General features: G+C 37.5%; 1 protein-coding gene across 1 annotated transcript in view; it reads left to right on the plus strand.

Moving 5' to 3' along the window:
* fgf22 (fibroblast growth factor 22) overlaps window positions 1–18,872 on the plus strand; it is a 35,625-nt gene extending 16,753 nt beyond the window's left edge. The window contains exons 3-4 of the mRNA XM_038280749.1: window positions 13,337–13,440; window positions 17,348–18,872. Of these exons, the coding sequence (XP_038136677.1) occupies window positions 13,337–13,440; window positions 17,348–17,542 (299 nt within the window). The 3' untranslated portion in view covers window positions 17,543–18,872. The remainder of the gene's footprint in view (window positions 1–13,336; window positions 13,441–17,347) is intronic.
* The last annotated feature ends 1,145 nt before the right edge of the window (window positions 18,873–20,017 follow it).

Below are 20,017 nucleotides of genomic sequence, written 5' to 3' on the forward strand. Positions count from 1 at the left end.
AGTACAAATGTATCCACATTCTGTCTGGGTTCAAATGTGTTATGACTTCTGCTGGTTCCAAAAGCAGACACTCACTTAAATAGCTAACACTTTCCTTGCAAACTTGTCATGCAGCTTAAATGCATATTTTGCATGTACCTGAAATTGCATCCTGTGTCTTGCTTGATTTCCAAAAACAAAAAAGTAAAACTGTGTAGGTATGTTTGGCTGAGTTGAGAAATAACCTTTTATAAAATGCTGTTACTTTTGTAATTTATTTACTAGCCTTTTCTAACTATCTGTTAAGTATCTGTTGAACTAATGGTTTGAATGTATGTAAATAACTATCACTGTGGCTCAATAATGTCGTGGAAAGATCATCCTTTCATCCAGTTCACATTATTTTTACTCTTTAGTCTAGATTTTGGTCTAAAAAAGCTTCACTATTTGCATAACATTTAATCAAAGGGTATACATTTTTTTCTTGTGCACAAATGACTTAAATAGCTATTAAAATCAACTTGATAGAAATAGACTGTGATAAAAAATATAGTGATATTAGAGTACCGGTAGTTGTATTTCTGTTTATCTGTCTTATCAATAGAAATACTTAAATAAATACTTAAATAAACATATGCAATGTTTTATATTGGCATGAAATGGTTTGTTTACAGGTACATGATGGTTCTGTGAGGACAAAATGGGAAAGGGAGGGTACAAAATGAGATCCACGATATATCGGCATTGATATTTGGACTCGCCAATGTCGGACATTTTTAAGTATATCAGTATCACTTCTATAAGTAAAACTGAACTGATATGAACAATAAATATTCATTTTTAGGTAGTGGCTGTTTTTGTTTCAGGAAAGAGAAGGGAGGGGATTGGTCATGTTTTATATGTTTATGTGACAGTGATTGTGATGGAGTTCAGGACTGTGAGTGTGTAACTGAAGAATGGAAGCACGGTAGTCAGTTTTAAGGGTGTCAAAAAGGTAGGGAATTGATATTGATGATATAAAATATCAGTTATCAGCCAGATTTTCATATCAGTGCATTCCTAGAATTAGGGGATTCAAACCTAGTTGAAGGTACTGTAAAAGTAATATACTCTCTGTGTGACTGACTTTTGTATTCACCTATAGACCTGCTTACTGGCATTTAGTTCCACAGACAGTGACCTCAGTCTGACGTGGACATCAACAGACCATCTTTATTACCCTTTTCCAAATGCATGAAAATACGGACATAGTGACTCATGAAGCTTTCTGCAAGACCTCTGATAGTGAGTCATTTTCTTATTATGGATGTGATGCATGAATTGGATGTTCACTGTCCCTGCCCTGATTAAAGAACAGCTATAATGATCCCCAAGACTGCATCCCACTTAAAACCATGCAGGCACAGATGAGCTGGCGGACTCCAGACCAACAACTTCGTTAACCTTTTTCACCTCTACTATTCCCAAGCCTTACAACAGGCACCCTCCGCCCTGCAGCTTACCCACTTCCTCAAGTTGACTTCTTGTGTTACATTTTCTGGCTGGCTTGACCTCACTGGGCTTGTAAATTTGGGGTTTGATGAGTGGGGGGTCTGATTCAACATCCTGGAGGTCCCTAATGAACTGACTGATGTTCCCTAACATACAATCATGACTCCATGACCAGAGAGGGTTGTGTTTTAGAAGTTCTGCAACTATGTCGTGCAAAGAGAAAGACTGAGTTACCTTAACAACTATGGAGTCTATCTGTATAATGCAAGGAAATGTCTACAGTCTGTATTTTCTAAAGTGAAGTTCCCTTAAATGGTTACACTAACAGGCCTAAACAGTAGTTAAATGCAAAGTAAAGCAGTGTTCTAACCCAGAACATTGTTCATGCAGTCTCACAGGACCGTTCAGAGGTATCCAGATGTGGAGGGTGATTTTTGAGTACATGGGTCAGCCTGTCTGGGGATAAATCAGACAGACTAATCTGTCCTGTGAGGGGACGGGGAGATAATTGGTCACATTTGACCCCCCGGCCTCGAGGACTGTGGGAACGCAGGCTTTATCTACTAACGGTAATTGACTAATGAAACACTTCCGCAGCACCCTCCACTAGATTGTCATCCACCGTTCGGGATAGGGTGAGGCATGTGTGCGGTGTGTGTTTGCGTGAGTAAGGTTGACACAATTGGGCAAGAGTCCTGTGTTTTTCAGTGTGTGTGTGGTTTATAGAAAATGGCAGGATGCGGAACTCCCTGTGGCCATCCACACAGCTTATCAGTACCATCGGCCTCTTTATGCCTGCAGCACAGTGAGACTTTGACAGACCACACATATCAATGATAGCATGGTTGTCATTACAGTTTTGATTTAAATTTCAAGTGGAAATGGTTAATGTTACTTTGAATGTAGTTTAAACCCATAATATAGAGCAGCAAGGTAATGAAGTACTTTGGAGCCGCAGGAACAGGTTGGAATGCTCTGTTGCCTTGCCGCTTGTGACTTTGCCCAGATTTTATAGTTGCTTTGTGTGGATGCTCCCAACGATTGAAAGACAAGAAAATCAGCACTGGGAGAGTTAGGTGTGGGGGTGGGAGGGCGTTAAGAAAAAAAGGCTAAAGTTACGGCTGTGAGACAATGTCTCTGAGGTCCCATCAAGTGAGCCATTCATAGATACAGGCCTACCAGTTTGTGAAGCCAGGGAGACACTCCGATAGAGTGGGGCCCAGGGTGGCCTTGTCTTTTTGTCCCAGGCTGACCCCTGCGCTCTACCCTGGCCTCTGCGCCCCTCACCTGGCCTGTTCCAGCACACTGGTAACAGGATACCTGTAATTTGCTCTAATGGCCTTTGAAAGACCTGGCTAGGCTAATCCCTGGAGTGCTTCTCCCGGTAGCACCACGTGAGAAAAGGTGGGGTAGGGTTGGGGGAGTGGGCCGAGGACCAGCCTCTGGATGTGAGAGAATGTCACCCCTCACAGCCTTGGCAGAAGCAGGAGGGAGTCTAGGAGTCAGCTTTCAGCAGGTCACTGCCGAGTGTCTTGTTCACAGGCTTTAAAAAACTGATCCCAAGCGTGTAGAGAGCTAGATCGCCTTCACTTTACACCTCCCAACACTGTTCAGTACGACAGGGGAGAGTGGCCTAAAAACCTGCACAAAGCTGCTTTGGAAATAGTTTACTGATTCTGCAAGTTTCTATCATCAGTGCATGCAAGTTTTCTTTTGAGTGAGATGGACTTTAACAATATAATGAGACTTAAATATTGCAATCTTGCCAAGCATCAAAAAGTTAGGTCATGGAAAGGGATTTGTTGATTTTTACATCCTGTAAGTGAAATTATTTCTTTAAAAATAAAAATATGACTACCACTAACCATAATGATAGTATAACCTTAAGGTAAAAAAGGGAGGGCAAAAGACAAAAACCTTCTTCTTGCTCATCCTTGCTGTCATTTCTCCAGGGATATAAAGGAATGTGGAAACAGCATACCATCTTTTCTCTGTCTTCCTGTTCTTTCTCTCCATCATCTATTCTTATTTTTTCTGAAAGGATGGACCACATGCAAAGGAATGCACTCAAACACAAACTACTCTTCAGGTTAGTGGCTTTTATATTTGTACTCAAAAGGAGAGATAACCAAAGTGACATCTTGTTTAGGTCTGTAAAACGTTAAGTACGCAGGAAAATGCCTGGTTCTAAAAGGAGTTATTTACTTTTGTTTCATTTGATTAGCTCTGATCAAAGCATACTCCTTTCTAAGTGATTGTGAACAATCTTAAACTTTAGAGCAAAATGAGTTAAAGCAGAAGCTGTTCAGGCTCTAAGAGTCAGAGCTAATCTAAGGGCTAGGTAAGATCACAGGGTCAAGAGGCTCTGGACACTGTGCCTCTTTTGAGGCCATCCGTCTGTGTGGATGACACTTGTGAGCTCAAAATTTAAGAGATGTTTTTACCTTTTGTCATTTGATAACCTTAATTGTCACTCATTTCCTAAAGTAACTTTAGTCTTTTTGTGTGTGGTGTGTTTGCAAACTGTGAAAGCCTTTGCTGAAATTAGAAATATCCAACAACAGCCAAGGTATAAATAAATCAACCTGGTCCTGGAAGAGTTCTGGGGTGTAATGCATTTTAGGGTCAGTGAGGCAGAGGTGGGAGGGAGAGAGAGATGGACAAAAAGGTTGGGACTGAGGTTGTGACCCAGCTGGGAAATAACTGAACTGAAACATGGACCAAAACACATGCAGCAAAGAATGAAAGTGGAAGCCAGGCTGACAGATGAGAGAATTGACAACACAAAGAAAGGCAAGTAGAGTGTGAGCTGCATGTGTATAGCTTTGGCACATGCTGTGAACATTATCAATTATAAAAATAAAAAAAAGCTAATAAATAGTTTCTTTAAATATAGAATAATTTACCAGAAAATGAATAAACCCTATTATAACTCAGTTGGTGAGTTTTAGCATTGGTAATATTAATTCTGACATTAATCCTGAACTGAAATGTTTAACATCATAACAGAGCAGTTTCCTGTTAACCAAGCTGGAAACCTTAGCCTTAAAGGTGCAACAGTTTTCATCAGTAACTGTGTTAAAATATAAAAAAAGAAAAAAAAAATAGCAAAAGAAAAAAAAAACGTCTTTAAAGCCAGAGAGCCCAACGCTTCAATTCAAGGACATTTAACTTCTCATACAGCATATAGATCGCTAATTTATTTATATTTGCTGCTGCCTTTGTAAAAGAATAAAAATGCTATTTTAAAAAATAAGTTGCAATTTAAATCTATAAATTCAAATGTGTTCATTTGTGCTTCAATTATCAAATAAGTGTAATAAAATTTGCCAGGTTGGGAAAAAAAATACATTGTGTGATATTTATGTTAACATGAGAAGCTTATTGTGTTTAAATACTATATTTGCAGATTATATTTGAAGATTAGCAAAACATCCTATAAAAAGCAGACACACCAATGTTAAGCCAGTAGCTCCAGATATCAAATATTCATGATTAGACAATACAAAGCCCAAAAAACATGTTTTTTGATATCAGAATCATAAAACAAGAAAAGCTTCCTGTTTGTTACGATTGTTAGCAAAGAAATTATTAATCCTCCACTTAATATTACTGTAGATATTTTCTTGGAAAAAGTTAAGCTGTAATTTTAGGTGTAACACATTGCAACTCACCTAGGTAATTACGTTGGCTTTTTCTTAAGGTAAAAAAACAAAACAAAAAAACATTTGAAACACATGAAAAACCAAATGTGCATTATTACAAACCGGCATACAGCCTTTAGGAATGATACTAACAATAAGATGCACTGTAGGCCTACTTGGTTTTCTTACTTTTACTTACTTTCAGAAATGTTACAAGATCAATCACAAAGGTTGGGATCTTCACACTTCTGCTGACCATGTTTATTTCATTTTAAAACACTTTAAGCGAAAGGAATAGTATTTTCATTAACTGATAAAATCAGCTTAATGACACTCCATTCAGTTCTAACTCAAAACTCAAAGTTCCCTAACTTAAATTCAAAATAACAATCCCTTGGTGCTTCTCTCTTTTAGCCCCCCAAATAATTTATTTTCTCAGAAAAGTTAATTTCTGTGTCTCTGTTCTATTTTACAGGAACAGTGCCATGCATGAGATCAAAGATAAAAGATGACCATTGGGTGTTGCAAGGAGGTCTATAAAACAACCCACCTTACTGTTGTTTTATGAATAAACGCGCCAGAAATTAATTAAAAATCGGACTTGGACTTGCTGGCAAACACATTTACGTGCTTGTTGGCACGAATGCTGCAAGTGTGCAATTAACAGGCCTGTAAAAGTTGTAGGGCAGACTGACACAGACGTGGGAAGGTGATCATCATTTCATGCCTTGTGGACCTTTACAGCCATGCACACGTGACAGATGTGGGAGGTAGTAATTTACCCTTTAGTTTCAGGGAAGGTTGTGATCCTTTTTAAACAGAAAGAGTTCCAGATGTTTGGAAAAAATGTTGATAAATTTGCATTCCCAACACATTCCCAACAAAATCCATAATATAATATTGGCTTTAAAACCACAATAAAAAGTTATTGTATATTTTTTCTTATTATTATTGAAAAGCCATTCTTTAACTTGCAATGGTAGCTGTGAAACACAAGCATTAGAAAGGCTAATCTTTGTCTAGAGGCCTTTTTTTATACTAAGCAATGTTAATATACTTAAAAAGTGATGGGGACAATAAAGAATGTATCAAAACCTCAGGAACCTTGGATTTGACTGTTTTCACATATTCAATGTAGATGTGTGAATATTGATATCTGCCCAAATGTATAGAAAATGTCCAGTTTAGATCAGTTCAAGTGAATTTAGTGTTATATAGATAATTTTAAATATTCTCCCTCACACTTAAGGATCCTTGCAAGAAAAAACAGATATTACTATCTAATCAAAATTAATCCAATGCAACACTGTGGAAAGGAAAACTGTTTTTACAGGAAGAAACATCTAACAGGACACTGCTTGGTGTGAAAGGCAATCTGGCCACAGGTTTAATAAAACTGAGGAAGGAGAATGTTTAACTGACTTACTATTTGTCACTAAACAAAACTGACAGGGGCGTCTGGTTACATATTTCAGGCTAATAAGCCCAATAAGCTGAGTGTGTTTCCAACCTGGAAAAAAACACACCGCTGTTGAATTAATGTAGGAGTCTCGAACTTAAATCCTCGAGGGCTGGTGTCCCGCTACTTTTAGATGTTTCCTTCGCTCTACACACTTGAACCAAATAACTTAACTGCAACACTAGCAGCAGTCAGGCTCTGCTAATGAGCTCATATTGGAGTCAGGCGTGTTGAAGAAAATCTAAAAGTGTTAGTACACCGACCCTGGAGGACTGGAGTTTGAGACCCCTGCTCTAATGACAGCCTGTCATGAAATACGAAAGGTTACTTGCAATCAACGAGCTACAACTGATGAGAGGATGATTTTACCAGCATGATCAGCATTTGCAAATTTAACTCGTATTTTAAAGCAACAATGATTTTACAACCTTTAATCCTTACAGTGTTATTGATAAGAGCTTTTAAATTTACAATTATTTTTCCTGTGGTTTTTCAATCAAAAACTTTACCTGTACTTTTAGAGTCTTTAGGGGTGTGTGAAAATTAAGTATTTCCAAACTCTAATCAGAAATGTAGCAACACAGATATAAGCATTCAATTTTCAAAGAAAAGCATTCGGTCTGACATTAAATCTCAGTAAACTCTTTAAGTACTTGTTCAGTTTTTATTATCAACCGTTTTTATATTTGCTAACTTCGAGAATAACGAGACTCATGGTGTCTTCGACAGATTTATAGATTTTTTTTTAAACTTTTTTCTCAAAGTAAGATTTTTCAATGAATCCACTCAGTGTTTGGCATAATTACAACATAAGTTATTTCACCATAGTCAGATGTTTGGCGTATCCTTACATACGTTTCTATTATTTTTTTATTCCACTTGTAGTGTTCAAGAATCTCACACTTTGTATTATGTGTAAATTAGAAATTTATGTCTGGAAAGATCTTTTCCTACAAATTCCACAATGTGCTATTATTGTGCAAAAAAGATTAAACATGCTAGTATTCCTATCTTGCCACTTTAAAGACCTCGCTATTGCTGTTTCTCATGCTAATCTCTCAAGGTGTTTAAAGCCATAGTGAGTGAGGCATCCTTTGTCCACGCCGATACATGGGTAGCTGTTTCCCCCACTACCAGACCCTTCAAGGCGGTAATAGCAGATCAAAGGTGCTGGTCACAGCCATTAGGCCAGGCAGGCCAAGAAGCGTTTTTTCTTTTTTTATTCGAAAAAGAAGGGCTGAAAAAAAAATACTAGAAGAATGTCTTCTATTAAAAAGCAACAAAACTCTAAAAAAAAATGTAAACACATAATTCCCATGCCCTTTTCCGGTCGAGACAGAAACCATTGACAGAGGGTTTGCTACAGGGGCAGAGAAATTAAATAGTGTAGAAAATTTTATATTAAAGCAAACAGGGGTGTGAAAGCCTCCATTTACACAGAAGGAGGGATTTTGCTCCACCAAGGTGTCTATCATTCAGAGCACTCGTTCATTAATTAGATCTTACCAAGCTTTTCACCTCACAGGTGAGCGACAAAGACCTGATTGGGGCAGTGTTCGGGGGTACCCCACAACCAAACCCACCATCATCCAAAAAGCACCTTCACCCTGCGCTCCCGCCTGGGATTCTGACAAAAGGGAGCCAAGGGAGAGTGTCTCTTTCATTCCATTCTGTCCTTTTTTTTTCAAGGTCAGAAAAGGCTTCAATGATCTAACGATGGGCTAGCGTCCAAAATACAGACGACAGAAAGAGAAGAAAGAGTAAAAGAGAGTCTGGGTAAAAGACGTTTTCTGCTTTAAAAATCCCTTAGAGGAGAAATAAATGGCCAGTCCACAGTTGACTAGACACGTATAGTGCAGGATTTGCTTGTAATGGCAGCTTGAGCTTATTGACAGTCCCAGCCAAAACATGTCAAAGGTTAAGAGATCTTGCCAATTGCAAGTGGGGAGCCAAAAGTGCCTTTTTTCTTTTGCTCAATAGGGCCATCAGTTGATACTTGCTTTGGAGAATGAGGCAAGTGCTGACCTTTGGATCCAATTGCAAAAGATTTATTTAATTCTCATAGTTGTTGTTTTTTTTTTTCCTTTGTTTTTCCATAAAGATATCCAAACCTACTGAATTATTTATTAGCTTAAAAATCCTCATACTTTTTCAAAACAAAAGCACAATTTAATAAAAGAATAATATACATTCTTCCCTAAATACATTTAAGAGAATTCCCCGACTTTTAATCATCACCAAATATGAAAGTGGATGTAAATTGTTTCCGCAACTCATTAAAATGTCTCATACTGATAAAACAATTTCTTGACTGTTTTTCTACGTATTTATATTCTTTAGCAATAGCTATCATTTGCTTGGAGGTTAAGGAGGATCAAAGGTTCTCTTAAACACAAAGGCATCACATTTTTAAATGTTCTGTTTCGAATAGGATGTTTCTTCTGACTGCAAGTAACCTTTTGAGTAGCAAAGTCACATTGCTGACTGGATACTGATCATTTAAGGATGAGAACAAGGAGACCTTCCAACTTCATCACGAAATGGTAAAACATATCTGTAGATACATACTAGAATCTGGTCATCATCAGCTATTGCAACAATTTAATTTCTGTAATGTAAATCATGATTTTTTTTAATCATAAGGTAGAGGCACATACTATTCTTTTTTTCCAAAACCAATACTCATTTTAGATAATTTAATAATTTTATATCATACTTTTTAAAGATGCTCATTTAATTTCTTATCAATAACAAAATGGTTGAATACAAAAATAATATTTTTCTATTACCATAGTGCGTCCAAACATTGATGAAAACTAATAACCATAAAAAATGCTTTTTATGAATGGACTAGAAGTAAATCTGACAGACACCTGTTAGGTCACCAAGATAAGAGATTACCCCATAACCAGAAAAATCACAGTAGGAAGAAGGGAAGAATTGTGCCAAACAGTAGAGCTTGGTCAAGACGTGTATTGTGACAGATTGCTACAAAAAAAAAATAATGACAATGATATATATATATATATATATATATATATATATATATATATATATATATATATATATATATATATATATATATATATATATATATATATATATATATATTTACTAGTAATAAATGTATTATTTGTCACAGCTTTTAAATATCTGGTTTGATTTAACCCAGGCTAACCTAGGATTTAACTGAGACATATTTAACACATCATAGAGGCACCTTTTCTTCATGTAAAGCCCAAATAAAATACACACAATGGTAAGACTCTTCAAATGGTGGCCTGTGATTTATATGGATCTCCCTGGCGTTTATAGATGTGTGGTCAAGCTTCAAGGGTCTAAGTGATTCCTTGACGTGAGTGGGAATTTCCCCTCTCACTTCTTTAGATCTTTTTTTCAACAAGCCACACCAGATAAATCCAACAGGTAGGAACAATATTTAAAAAAAAAAAAAAAAAGGGGTTTTTTAAAAATAAAATAAAATCACAATTTTTTTCTGCACTCTTCTATGTTTCAAACCCCAAAAGAGACATTCAATAACCAGTTGTACATTTTTAAGGAAAAAAGGTGTAAAAATGTGACAAATCAAATCAAATTCAATTCTGGAGCCCAAACAGCAAATGTTGGCGGTTACTGTTGCCACCACTTTCAGGCACCAGCGGTTTTCACTGGAATGAACTAATACCCCATAAACCCTTGCAAGACCCTATATTATCAACCAAGCTTCAGCTTATTGCTCACAAGTCCCTGGCATGCTCCAGGTGTCACCACAAAGTACACCAGGTGCTTGTAAACACAGCTCGTAAAAAGAAAAAAAAGAAGGAAAAAAAAGGAAAAAACCTTTTAAAGGGTTAATGTTTCCTCCGAGGATCAGAGGCAGTGCAGGAATGATGGGGGTGCATCTGGAGAGGTACCTGGATGAACTAAACCAAAGCATTCCTGGGTCCCTGCAGCTGTCCCAGACCTAAGACAAGGCATCATTTACCCATCCCTGTCAGAGTAGAAAGAATGATAAGAGCACTTAGATTCTTCATCAAGAGTTAGCTAAAAAAGATGAGCTCACTTTAAACAGGTGATGCTAAGAACTGTAGGAAGCATGGGGTTGATTCATAATACAAAGATAGGGGTGCATGTCTGTTTCTATCTAAAGTTCTGAGGGCCCAAGAGATGCATAAACAGTGAAGAGATCCAATCAACCTCTGTGTTAACAGCCTCCACAAAGCTGTTCTGTGGGGGCTGCATTGATTAGTGGTAAAAAAGCATAATTAAGGCTGGAAACAAAACACATCGTCAACGATCAGAGTTGGATTGGTTAAGAGACCATGATAACTCAGGTGGGAGAATATGTCAACAAAACAACAATCAAGCCATATGCCAATACTCACATTATCTCTCAGTTGAGCATTCCTATTGATGGGTGATGATTGATTTGGCACACCCTTTTTTGCCCTTCCCTGACACTTTAGCTGAGCATACATCTAAGCAGCTTTCGTGGAAGTCAGTTCATTAATGCATGTAACGATTTGAGCAAAAAGAATGATGTGGGTACTGGGACATGGCCATAGGCTTGCACTCCACAAATATGGGCTACATGGAAAAGCGTGTTAAAGAAAAATCAACAGCTCAAAGAAAGCAATAAAAAAGGCCACCTGCAGATTGCCACAACCATATTGGGAACACAGCAAACATGTTCAAGAAGTTCTCAAATTACAACATTTTGACATTCATGGTGAAAGAATGTATGATAAAAAATTCAATAGATAGCCCTGAAAAAACCACCTCCGCAGCAAATCATGTTTTCATGTCTTCAGCAGTGTTTGGGTTTGTTGAGGTTTGTAGAGGGACCCCCTCCCAGCAAGGTGCCCGATGTTAAAGCAGAGGGTCTAGGTTGTGACAACAAAAAAATGTATCTGGAGGATGGCAGGGAGGATGACGATGCAAAGAGTCTCTGTAGAGGAGGCACCTGTGGCACAGGAACCTTGGACGCTATACTTGCAACAGTACTGACCCACGAAGAGGTGCCGCTGAGGACTCGCCAAGAGGCACAGCAGATGGCTTCCAAGGCTTTCTCTAAAAGGCAGTTACAGAATGACAAATAAGACTATAGAATATGAAACAGAAAGATCAAAAGAGAAAATTAGAGGATGGGGAAGGGCCTGGAGAAATTTAAATAACTAATATTCAATGGGAAAACATAACCTAATAACAAAAAAACATATATTAGAGTAAACTACTGCAGGAAATAAATAAATAAATTAATTAAACACAAAGGAAGCTAAACTAAGCAGTAATTCAAAATGATATATATCTTTACAGCAAAAACAGAATAAATGAAAATCAAAATGTTACTATCATGACAAGCAGCAAGTTGCTCAGAGTTGATGGGACGAGGGGATGGAGCAAAATACAGGGAGAACCATTATTCACTGTGAAAAAAAAAAGAAGAAAATCAGTGTGCAAAAACATTTAAGATTGACGTTGGTTTCCAGTAGATCAGGACCTTCTCCATCCAATCTGCCTAAGCTACAGTACTATGCAAAATAGAATGGCCTTTCCATGGAAATACTGACTGAATATATATCACATAAAAAACATGTTTTGTTGGTTTACAAAATTATACAAATTACATATATCAACTATGGTAAATTAAGAAAATATGATAGTATTCAGTGGGTGTGAATAGTTTTTGCAACAATCTGTATCTTTGATCAAATTCAGCTTCCCATTAATTAGAACATTTGAACAAAGGTACAGTACCCATATTAAAGTTAATGGAAAGTGAGTGAAGGAATGCAAAATAAAACCTGATGCTGTTTTCTCTAAAAAGTCTATTTCTTGCTCTATTTAAGTAAGGACATATGATACTAACATATTAATGTATGCTCTCCCCATGATCGATTGGGATAAAATGGTGTAGTTATCATTTATTTATTCTTTAATGGATGGTTTAAATTTGAGCTATATCTCACCAAAGCCTTACCGTGTCTTTCTGGCTTATACCTAATTACAAAAGCCATAGAAATAATCTATGTACAAGCATGGATTAGATCTTAACTTTTAACTGTCTGGTTGAGCAAAGGAAGGTTGGGGGTTGACAAGGAAGTTAAAGGGTTGATCTAGTTTTCCGGCAAATACCTGCATGGTTTGCAGTAATGAACAAGATTCACATCATTCATATCGGCAACTGTATCAAGGTGTCTTTGAAGGTGTAAGCCTGCAAATGGAAGACGCAAGATAAAAGAGATCATTATCTCATTCAATCGACGTCTATTCAGAACGCTTTGAGGTGACCTTAAAAACAAACCTGTCATGGCAGCAGCTGTTATTTTCTTATGCAGATAAAAAGCAGACCACGTGGCATTTGTTTGAAATCACTAAGTGGGTTAGAGAGCCCACTTAAGAAGAACTGAGAAACAGGCTTTATTTCCTTTAGTAAACAACACTTGGTGGGATCAGGATAGAGTGTCACATTTAGAAAAGAAAAAGGTTTTCATTGATGTATGTAGCAGGGCAGACATAAAACAAGAAGGTTTAGACTCTGATGTGCTGCAGGTGTGTTTGTGCTACAGAATTTGCATAATATCAAGAACCTACATTGTACACATCCTTTTAGCGAGGGGAAGACGGCAACATTATATCTTGCCATGTCCTTTAAGATCTTACCTCGATGTCCTTATAAGGCAGAGAGGTCTTTGATGGTGAAACAGAGACAGCTTTAATGTTTCTAACCCAGACTCTTGTCCCCCTCTTTTTTGTTTTTCAGGCTTGATGGAAATCCGATCCGTCAGTGTGGGAGTTGTTGCCATCAAATCTGTCAGTACTGGGCTGTACTTAGCCATGTCCAAGAGAGGCACACTCTTTGGATCGGTGCGTATCCAACTTTATGACATTGTTTCTTGAAGTCAATACTTCAAATTCTGGCCAAAGGGAGTGTGAGATGAGTAAACAAGAAAGATTTCAGGAAAATCCTCCATGAGATAATCCAAACAGAGGTCAGAATGTTGCTTTCAATGACAGCTATACACCTGGTGCACTACTGAGAATACCTGCAGCCATACCCAGCTTTATACTTTTAAAATAGATGAAAAGGAAAAAAAAAAAACGTCATGTAGGGACAAAGACCAAGCTGCGCTCATTCACATTTTTCTGTGGTATCTTCTCTTTGTTACTTTAACATCACAAATTTAGAAAAAATAATCACCTCTCATTGATAAAATCTGACACTAAATGTGTGATGACAACTACAGCCACTTACATATTGAAAGAAATACCAGACAACAAAAAGAAAAGAATCGAATTAGAATAGAATTCAACTCAAAGCAACGAAATGTGGTTTGCATCTATCCAGAAGTGCTATACAGGATATAAATATTATTACAGGTGTATGTACAAGCAAAAAGTAATAGTTAGGGACTGTAAAAGGTTGTGTATAAATATAAATAAAAATACGAATATGGGAGCTACATGCACAGATTATACATATTATACAGAATATACAGCAATGTTAGGAAAATGATTATATATGTATTAGGTGGTTTGTAATACAAGATAAATAATGGCAGATAATTACTGGTGAAACATAACACCTTAATCACTACTGTAAAACCTTTCATGAAATAAAATACATTGAGAATCCAGAGATCACAAGAAAATTATGGAAGGTTTGGAATAACCTGGTATTTTTGTACCTTATTTTAACAGTATAATGATAATCTGGAACATAGCATCAAAAAGTCTCGCAACTAAATATCTTAATGAGAAAAACTTCTATTTTAAGAAGATGGTAAATAAAAAGAAAATGCTAATTCTGACCACTGACAAAAACAGATTTGTCAGAAGTTTTCAAATGTTTGAATACATTTAGCATTCACTTTCGGGAAAATCCTATCCCATTTGTCAACACTATTGGAAATCAGGCATTCATATTGCAGCATGAATGTGCTGAAGACTAAATTGTTGCGATATATACGTTAACCTTTAGCAATAAGCAGAAGATGAATTACTGAGAAGGGTCACAAAAACAGAAAGTATCCAGTTCCAAGGAAAACAATTGCTTGTTGATGCTTGTTACTTAAGCAGGGCGTACACTGTGCGATTTTCAGGGAGAGAATTTCGTGCGAGAATTTTTCGATCAGGCCACCTTTTAGCCTGATTGTGCGTCGTGTAGTGTACAGGGGGTTATGAGCTGTGATCAGCCTCTCACGACCACCTCTCGATCAGGAATCGTGAGGTCGGGAGAAAATCAGACATGTTTGAATAAACTGAGCAATTTACCCACGACGGGCAAACCGCTCAGTGGGCATGCGTAAATAAGGACTCTTTTTTTTTCTTCTTCCTCTCAGATGTAAACACGTCAGCAAGGCAGGGATGCAATGAGTGAAATGGAGTTCTTTCTGTAAAATTGACAGACCGTAGTAGCCACGTTTGCTCAGCCATGTCTTTGTCCAAATATGTTGTCACCTTTTCTTTTTAGGGCTTTCAGCACAAACTTGCACAAATTTCCAAGGCAGCGCGTTCCTCTAGTGAGCTTCATATTCCTCTTCTACTCATATGGCTTCCGAATAAACCAGCACCATCTCAATGCGGAGCTGAGTCCGACGTAGTTTTAAGACGTACAGTGTGAGCAATTAGATCGCGTTGGGCCGAACATAAATCGTGAGCTGTGAACTCAGGGTTTCGTCATACAGTGTGAGCAGTAGCAGTGTGCAACGGTTGAAAAAAATCGCACAGTGTACGCCAAGCTTTACTGAAATCAGGGTGAGCAAATTCTTAAATTAGGTCCACTTCTATTTTTTAACAGAAAAATCAAATCCCTACAGTCTGATTAACTCAACAAAATCTATATCAGCCTTGGATTGGTAATCTATTATACCAGGCATTTGCTCGGTGGACCGGTCCTAATTTCAGCGTGTGAGGGCCAACCCTCCTAAAATCATACCAGTCCCAACACTTACTCCCTGGCTGTAGCACCTACCTGTGACAGTAAATAACCCAAGGAGCTCAAGAAGTAACACACTGGCTACGTTTACATGGACACAACTAATCGGATTGAAGGCCTGATCAGATCAAAAATGTTTCATGTAAACATGTCAGACTGAAGATTCTAATCCGATTCGGTCCGATCGGATCTAAATTTAATTCCGAATGAGAGAGGTGGTTTTTGCCGATCGCCATTCCGATTGGCGTCCATGTAAACACCCATTCGGATCTAAAGAGTAAAATAATCTTCACTGCGCATGTGTGCGACGTCAGAGTGACGTTTTCCGCCTTGTCAACAACAGGAAATCACCGGTCTCTCTCGCTGTGAACAACATGGCGGGGGGAGTCTAGGAACGCCGACTTATAAGTTAATTTAAAGCTGCAGGAAGCAGGAATTTATCCTCCTCCTCTTCCTCTTCTTCCTCTCCACAGCCCACTCGCTCTCCCACGCCGGTTCAATCGCTCATTCTCTACATTTTCTCTCGGACATTTCGCTGCCAAGCGCTTTTTTCCTCCTCTCTCCTTTTTTCTTTCCGCTCGCTCCGAGCGCTTCGTTTGTCAGGCCTCCCAAAAACCAGACGCAGACAGAACTGCCAAGTTTGGCAGGAAGTTCTGCGCATGCTTAAAAGATTTAATCTGATCCAACGCTTGATACATGTATACACACGTCATTATCGGATCATTTCATTTAGTGTCCATGTAAACGGAGATTTTGAATTTCCGATCAACCAAGGTTTGGATCGGATCGGGGAAATTTTGCGCATGTAAACGTAGCTACTGTTAACTACCTAAACCAGGGGTGTCAAACTGGTTCCAGAAAGGGCCGTGTGGCTGCAGGTTTTCTTTCCAACCAAGCATTAGCACACCAGACTCCCGTCATCTCATCAAGTGAGTTCAGCATTAACATGATGACATGATGATTGACTGGTGACATAAAGGTATTTTGGGCATATCAATTGAGCATTTTTTAACTACAGCCAGTATGTATCTACCACTTTATGACCACTGCTCTTTTCTTCTGTAGGGCTATGCTTGATGTCATAAAGCTTCAAATGACTGTGAAGTAGTTTATTTAGTATAAAAAATGGTTCTCAAAAATTCAGTAGCCTCAGCAGTCAGCAGTTTTTTATCAAATACATCAAATGTTTAATGCTTTTGCGTGAACATAGATCATAATAATTAAAAATTGTTTGTTTCTGACACCTGGCTAAATCCATGCCCCAACAAATTAGGCAAAGTCTCAAGTCAAAAGAGGGTTTCATCCCTTTCTGGCAAGATGAACCTAACAAAGTCACCAGTGAGATTAGAAAATGTTTGCTTCATTTATTATGGTCAATGTTGGGGCATGTGTTCATTTTGAATAAAGAAAATATTATTTGAGGTAGAAAAAAAGCCATTAAAATCTGTCAGTGCAATTATAGACTCTCTTATTTAGACTACAAAGAAGCTAACCCTTTATGGCAGAGCATGAAAATCTGTCAGCTTTAAAAAAGTATTGTAATGTAATATAAATCCTTTTATTGTCTCACAATGTGGAAATTCACTCTCTGCATTTAACCCATCCCATTGGGGAGCAGTGGGCTGCCATTTTGTGGAGCCCGGGGAGCAGTGTGGGGTTAGGGTGTTGCTCAGGAACTCGGAGTGCAGGCTTTGGGGATCGAACCGGGTTCTGGCAACCTTCTCAGAGCACAAGCACACTGCTAGAACCACTAGGTCAACGCTCCCCTGTAGTGTTGTATGTAGACCTTCCTCTTACAATATCATTTATACGTCTCCATTCTCTGTCTGACTGTAGGTGAAGTACAGCCCAAGCTGCAAGTTCAAAGAACGCATTGAGGAGAACGGCTACAACACCTACGCCTCACTTCGTTGGAAGCATGGTGGCAGGCAGATGTTTGTTTCTCTAAATGGACGAGGGAAACCACGGCGAGGTCACAAGGCTCGACGAAGGCACCCATCCACTCACTTCCTGCCGATGCTTCCCTCTTAGGCGTGTCCGAGTCAGAACTCTTATCGGCAGCTGCTTGGCTCACCAGTCCTCTTGAGTTGATGCCGATCTAGATGAGACAACAATCTTTCCTCTTTATTTATCCATCCTCATGTTACATAAATGTACATTTGCTGAGGTCTGTAACATTTTAGAGTTAGAGTATCTGCTTATTAAGTTATTCTCTACATTTTCTGATGAGGTTAATATAATACTGTGCAGTCTGAAACTAAATATATTGCATTTTCTCTGCAACTTTCCCACTTATAAGTGTATGTGAACTGCACTGAAATATGTGAGACCTAATTACTGTCAAAAGTATTAAAACAAAAGCGATTATGATATTGCTTTAAATCAGAGAGGAAGGAGAAGACATTGGAGTTTTACTGTTTTTATTATTAAGAAGATTTCAAGATGTTTCTTAAACCAAACATACATAGTAATTCAGTTCAAAAATCAATCAGATGTTTTCCACCTACATTAAAACAAACCAACAATCAAAACAATTTTAGCTTCCATCTTAGGAAATGTTCACTTCTTTAAGCCAAATTAAGAGATAAAAAACAAGTAAGACACTTAAAGTAAAAACTAAAATATGTAATGCATATTTTGCATAAAAATGTATCATAAGGTACAAAGTACATTTACATATGGCACATTTTATAATCTGGATTCTTTGAGTAAACAAATCTACAACCTAATGAGCTTCCCATGGTTTAATTTATTTCCCACTTTCAAACCCAAAATAAGATATAAAAAGTAGATTAAGGGAAATGTTTTAAAATCAGGGTTCAAACTCTGACATTAGGGGTACAGTGCTGGTCATTTGGCCCTTTTATTAGTATTGGCAAAGAGGCAAGAAATGGTATAAAATGGAACTTCTTCAATGGTATTTTTCATCAACCATGAGGTAAATTGGTATTCCCACTTTGACCACTGGGACAACAAACTGGTGTTATGCACTATTCATATATTCATAGTCTAAAGAAAGGATTTTGCCTTTGCGTCACCTAAAATTATCTTAGACGGTTCAGAAGCTCCAAAAATCAGCTTGATTAAAAATGGACAAGACAAAAAATTTGTCCAAATTAAAGATACAATTAAAAACCATAAAAGGGAAATAAATAACATGAAAGGTTTGCAAATATTCAAGTTTATGGGAATAAAATTGGCCTGTTTAAACGTACAAATTTGGCTTTATGGATTAGTGAAAAGGCAATCAGACCCAGAGCCTTCCGGCCTGAGGTTATTTTCTTTTGCCTACAGTAGGCCTAAGGTAAACTAAAACACACAGCTAGATTAGAATCGTATCTATCATTCATTAATCTTAATAAACTTTAACCTTTGAACTTAATCTAAAATTTAATTTGTCTCAGTTTAGACACTTGGTCAGTTTGAATTTTTGTCTGTTGATATCTCCATTTCAGCCAATTTAATCATGCAATTTGAGAGAATATAAAACCAAAGTAGCTTTAATAACATTTATTAAAGTCAAAAACTTACTTCAATAAGTATGAGTATATGACTTACATCATGGAGTTAAATATGTTACTTTATGCATGGTTGATTCAAAATGCCATATGGCAAATGGCACCATTTTGCTTTAGAAAATGTCAGGACTAAAATCTGCAAAAGTATAAAATGATGAGGAGGTTAAATGACCAGCAAATGTACCAGAGACTTGCAGAGACTCAAGTCATCAAACTGCTGATATCCTTTAACTTCCTTCGTATGTTTCTGCTCCTTTCTGTCAGATCTGACCTCATTCTCAGCCTTTTGATAATAGATCAGAAAGCAGGAACATAAAACATGAAGCATGTCATCTGGCTTCTCATACTGAACATGTCAGCAGACACATCAAACCATCATCAACTTTAAACTAAGTAGTAAATAGTTTGATACATATGGCCTTTCTGTAAGGACTTTCTAACCCTAGACAACACAACTGTTGCTGATAGAACATTTAAAATATTTAATACTATTTTTACTCGTCAACCGTCAAAGTTGATGTATATTGTTATTTTTGCCTTTGTTGTTGGACTTTAAGAAAATACTTGTATACCTTTTTTTGTTTGGCTCAGTTTGTATAACAATACTACTACTGGATATTGGTACGTTTGTGATTCGCTTACTGTATGTAGCAGTTTTCAGTTATTGGTCGGTTGTATATATACGTTTATTTCATAGAAAAACAATCCTAAATTCCATTTAAGCTAAGTCATTTGAGTGCTTTCGTGCAAGATTGGAAAACCCAAATAAAATCTGGAAAATTCATGAGTCACGCTAACTTTCTTATCTCTCCTGTGACTTCTTATCTGGTCTCTGAAACTGACTGTTTAAATTTAATGTTTACAAGATCCCCATTAGAGATCAAAACTCACTGCAGGAGAAGCCTTCACACAGAAGATCTCCTGTTGGATAAAATTTTGTTATATAATTTAAACATGAAGCATCTTTTCAGTTGCAGGTAGCCTGGTG

The sequence above is a fragment of the Cyprinodon tularosa genome, unplaced genomic scaffold, assembly GCF_016077235.1.
Source record: "Cyprinodon tularosa strain WSP-4 unplaced genomic scaffold, ASM1607723v1 ctg164, whole genome shotgun sequence".
In the NCBI taxonomy this organism is placed as follows: Eukaryota; Metazoa; Chordata; class Actinopteri; order Cyprinodontiformes; family Cyprinodontidae; genus Cyprinodon; species Cyprinodon tularosa.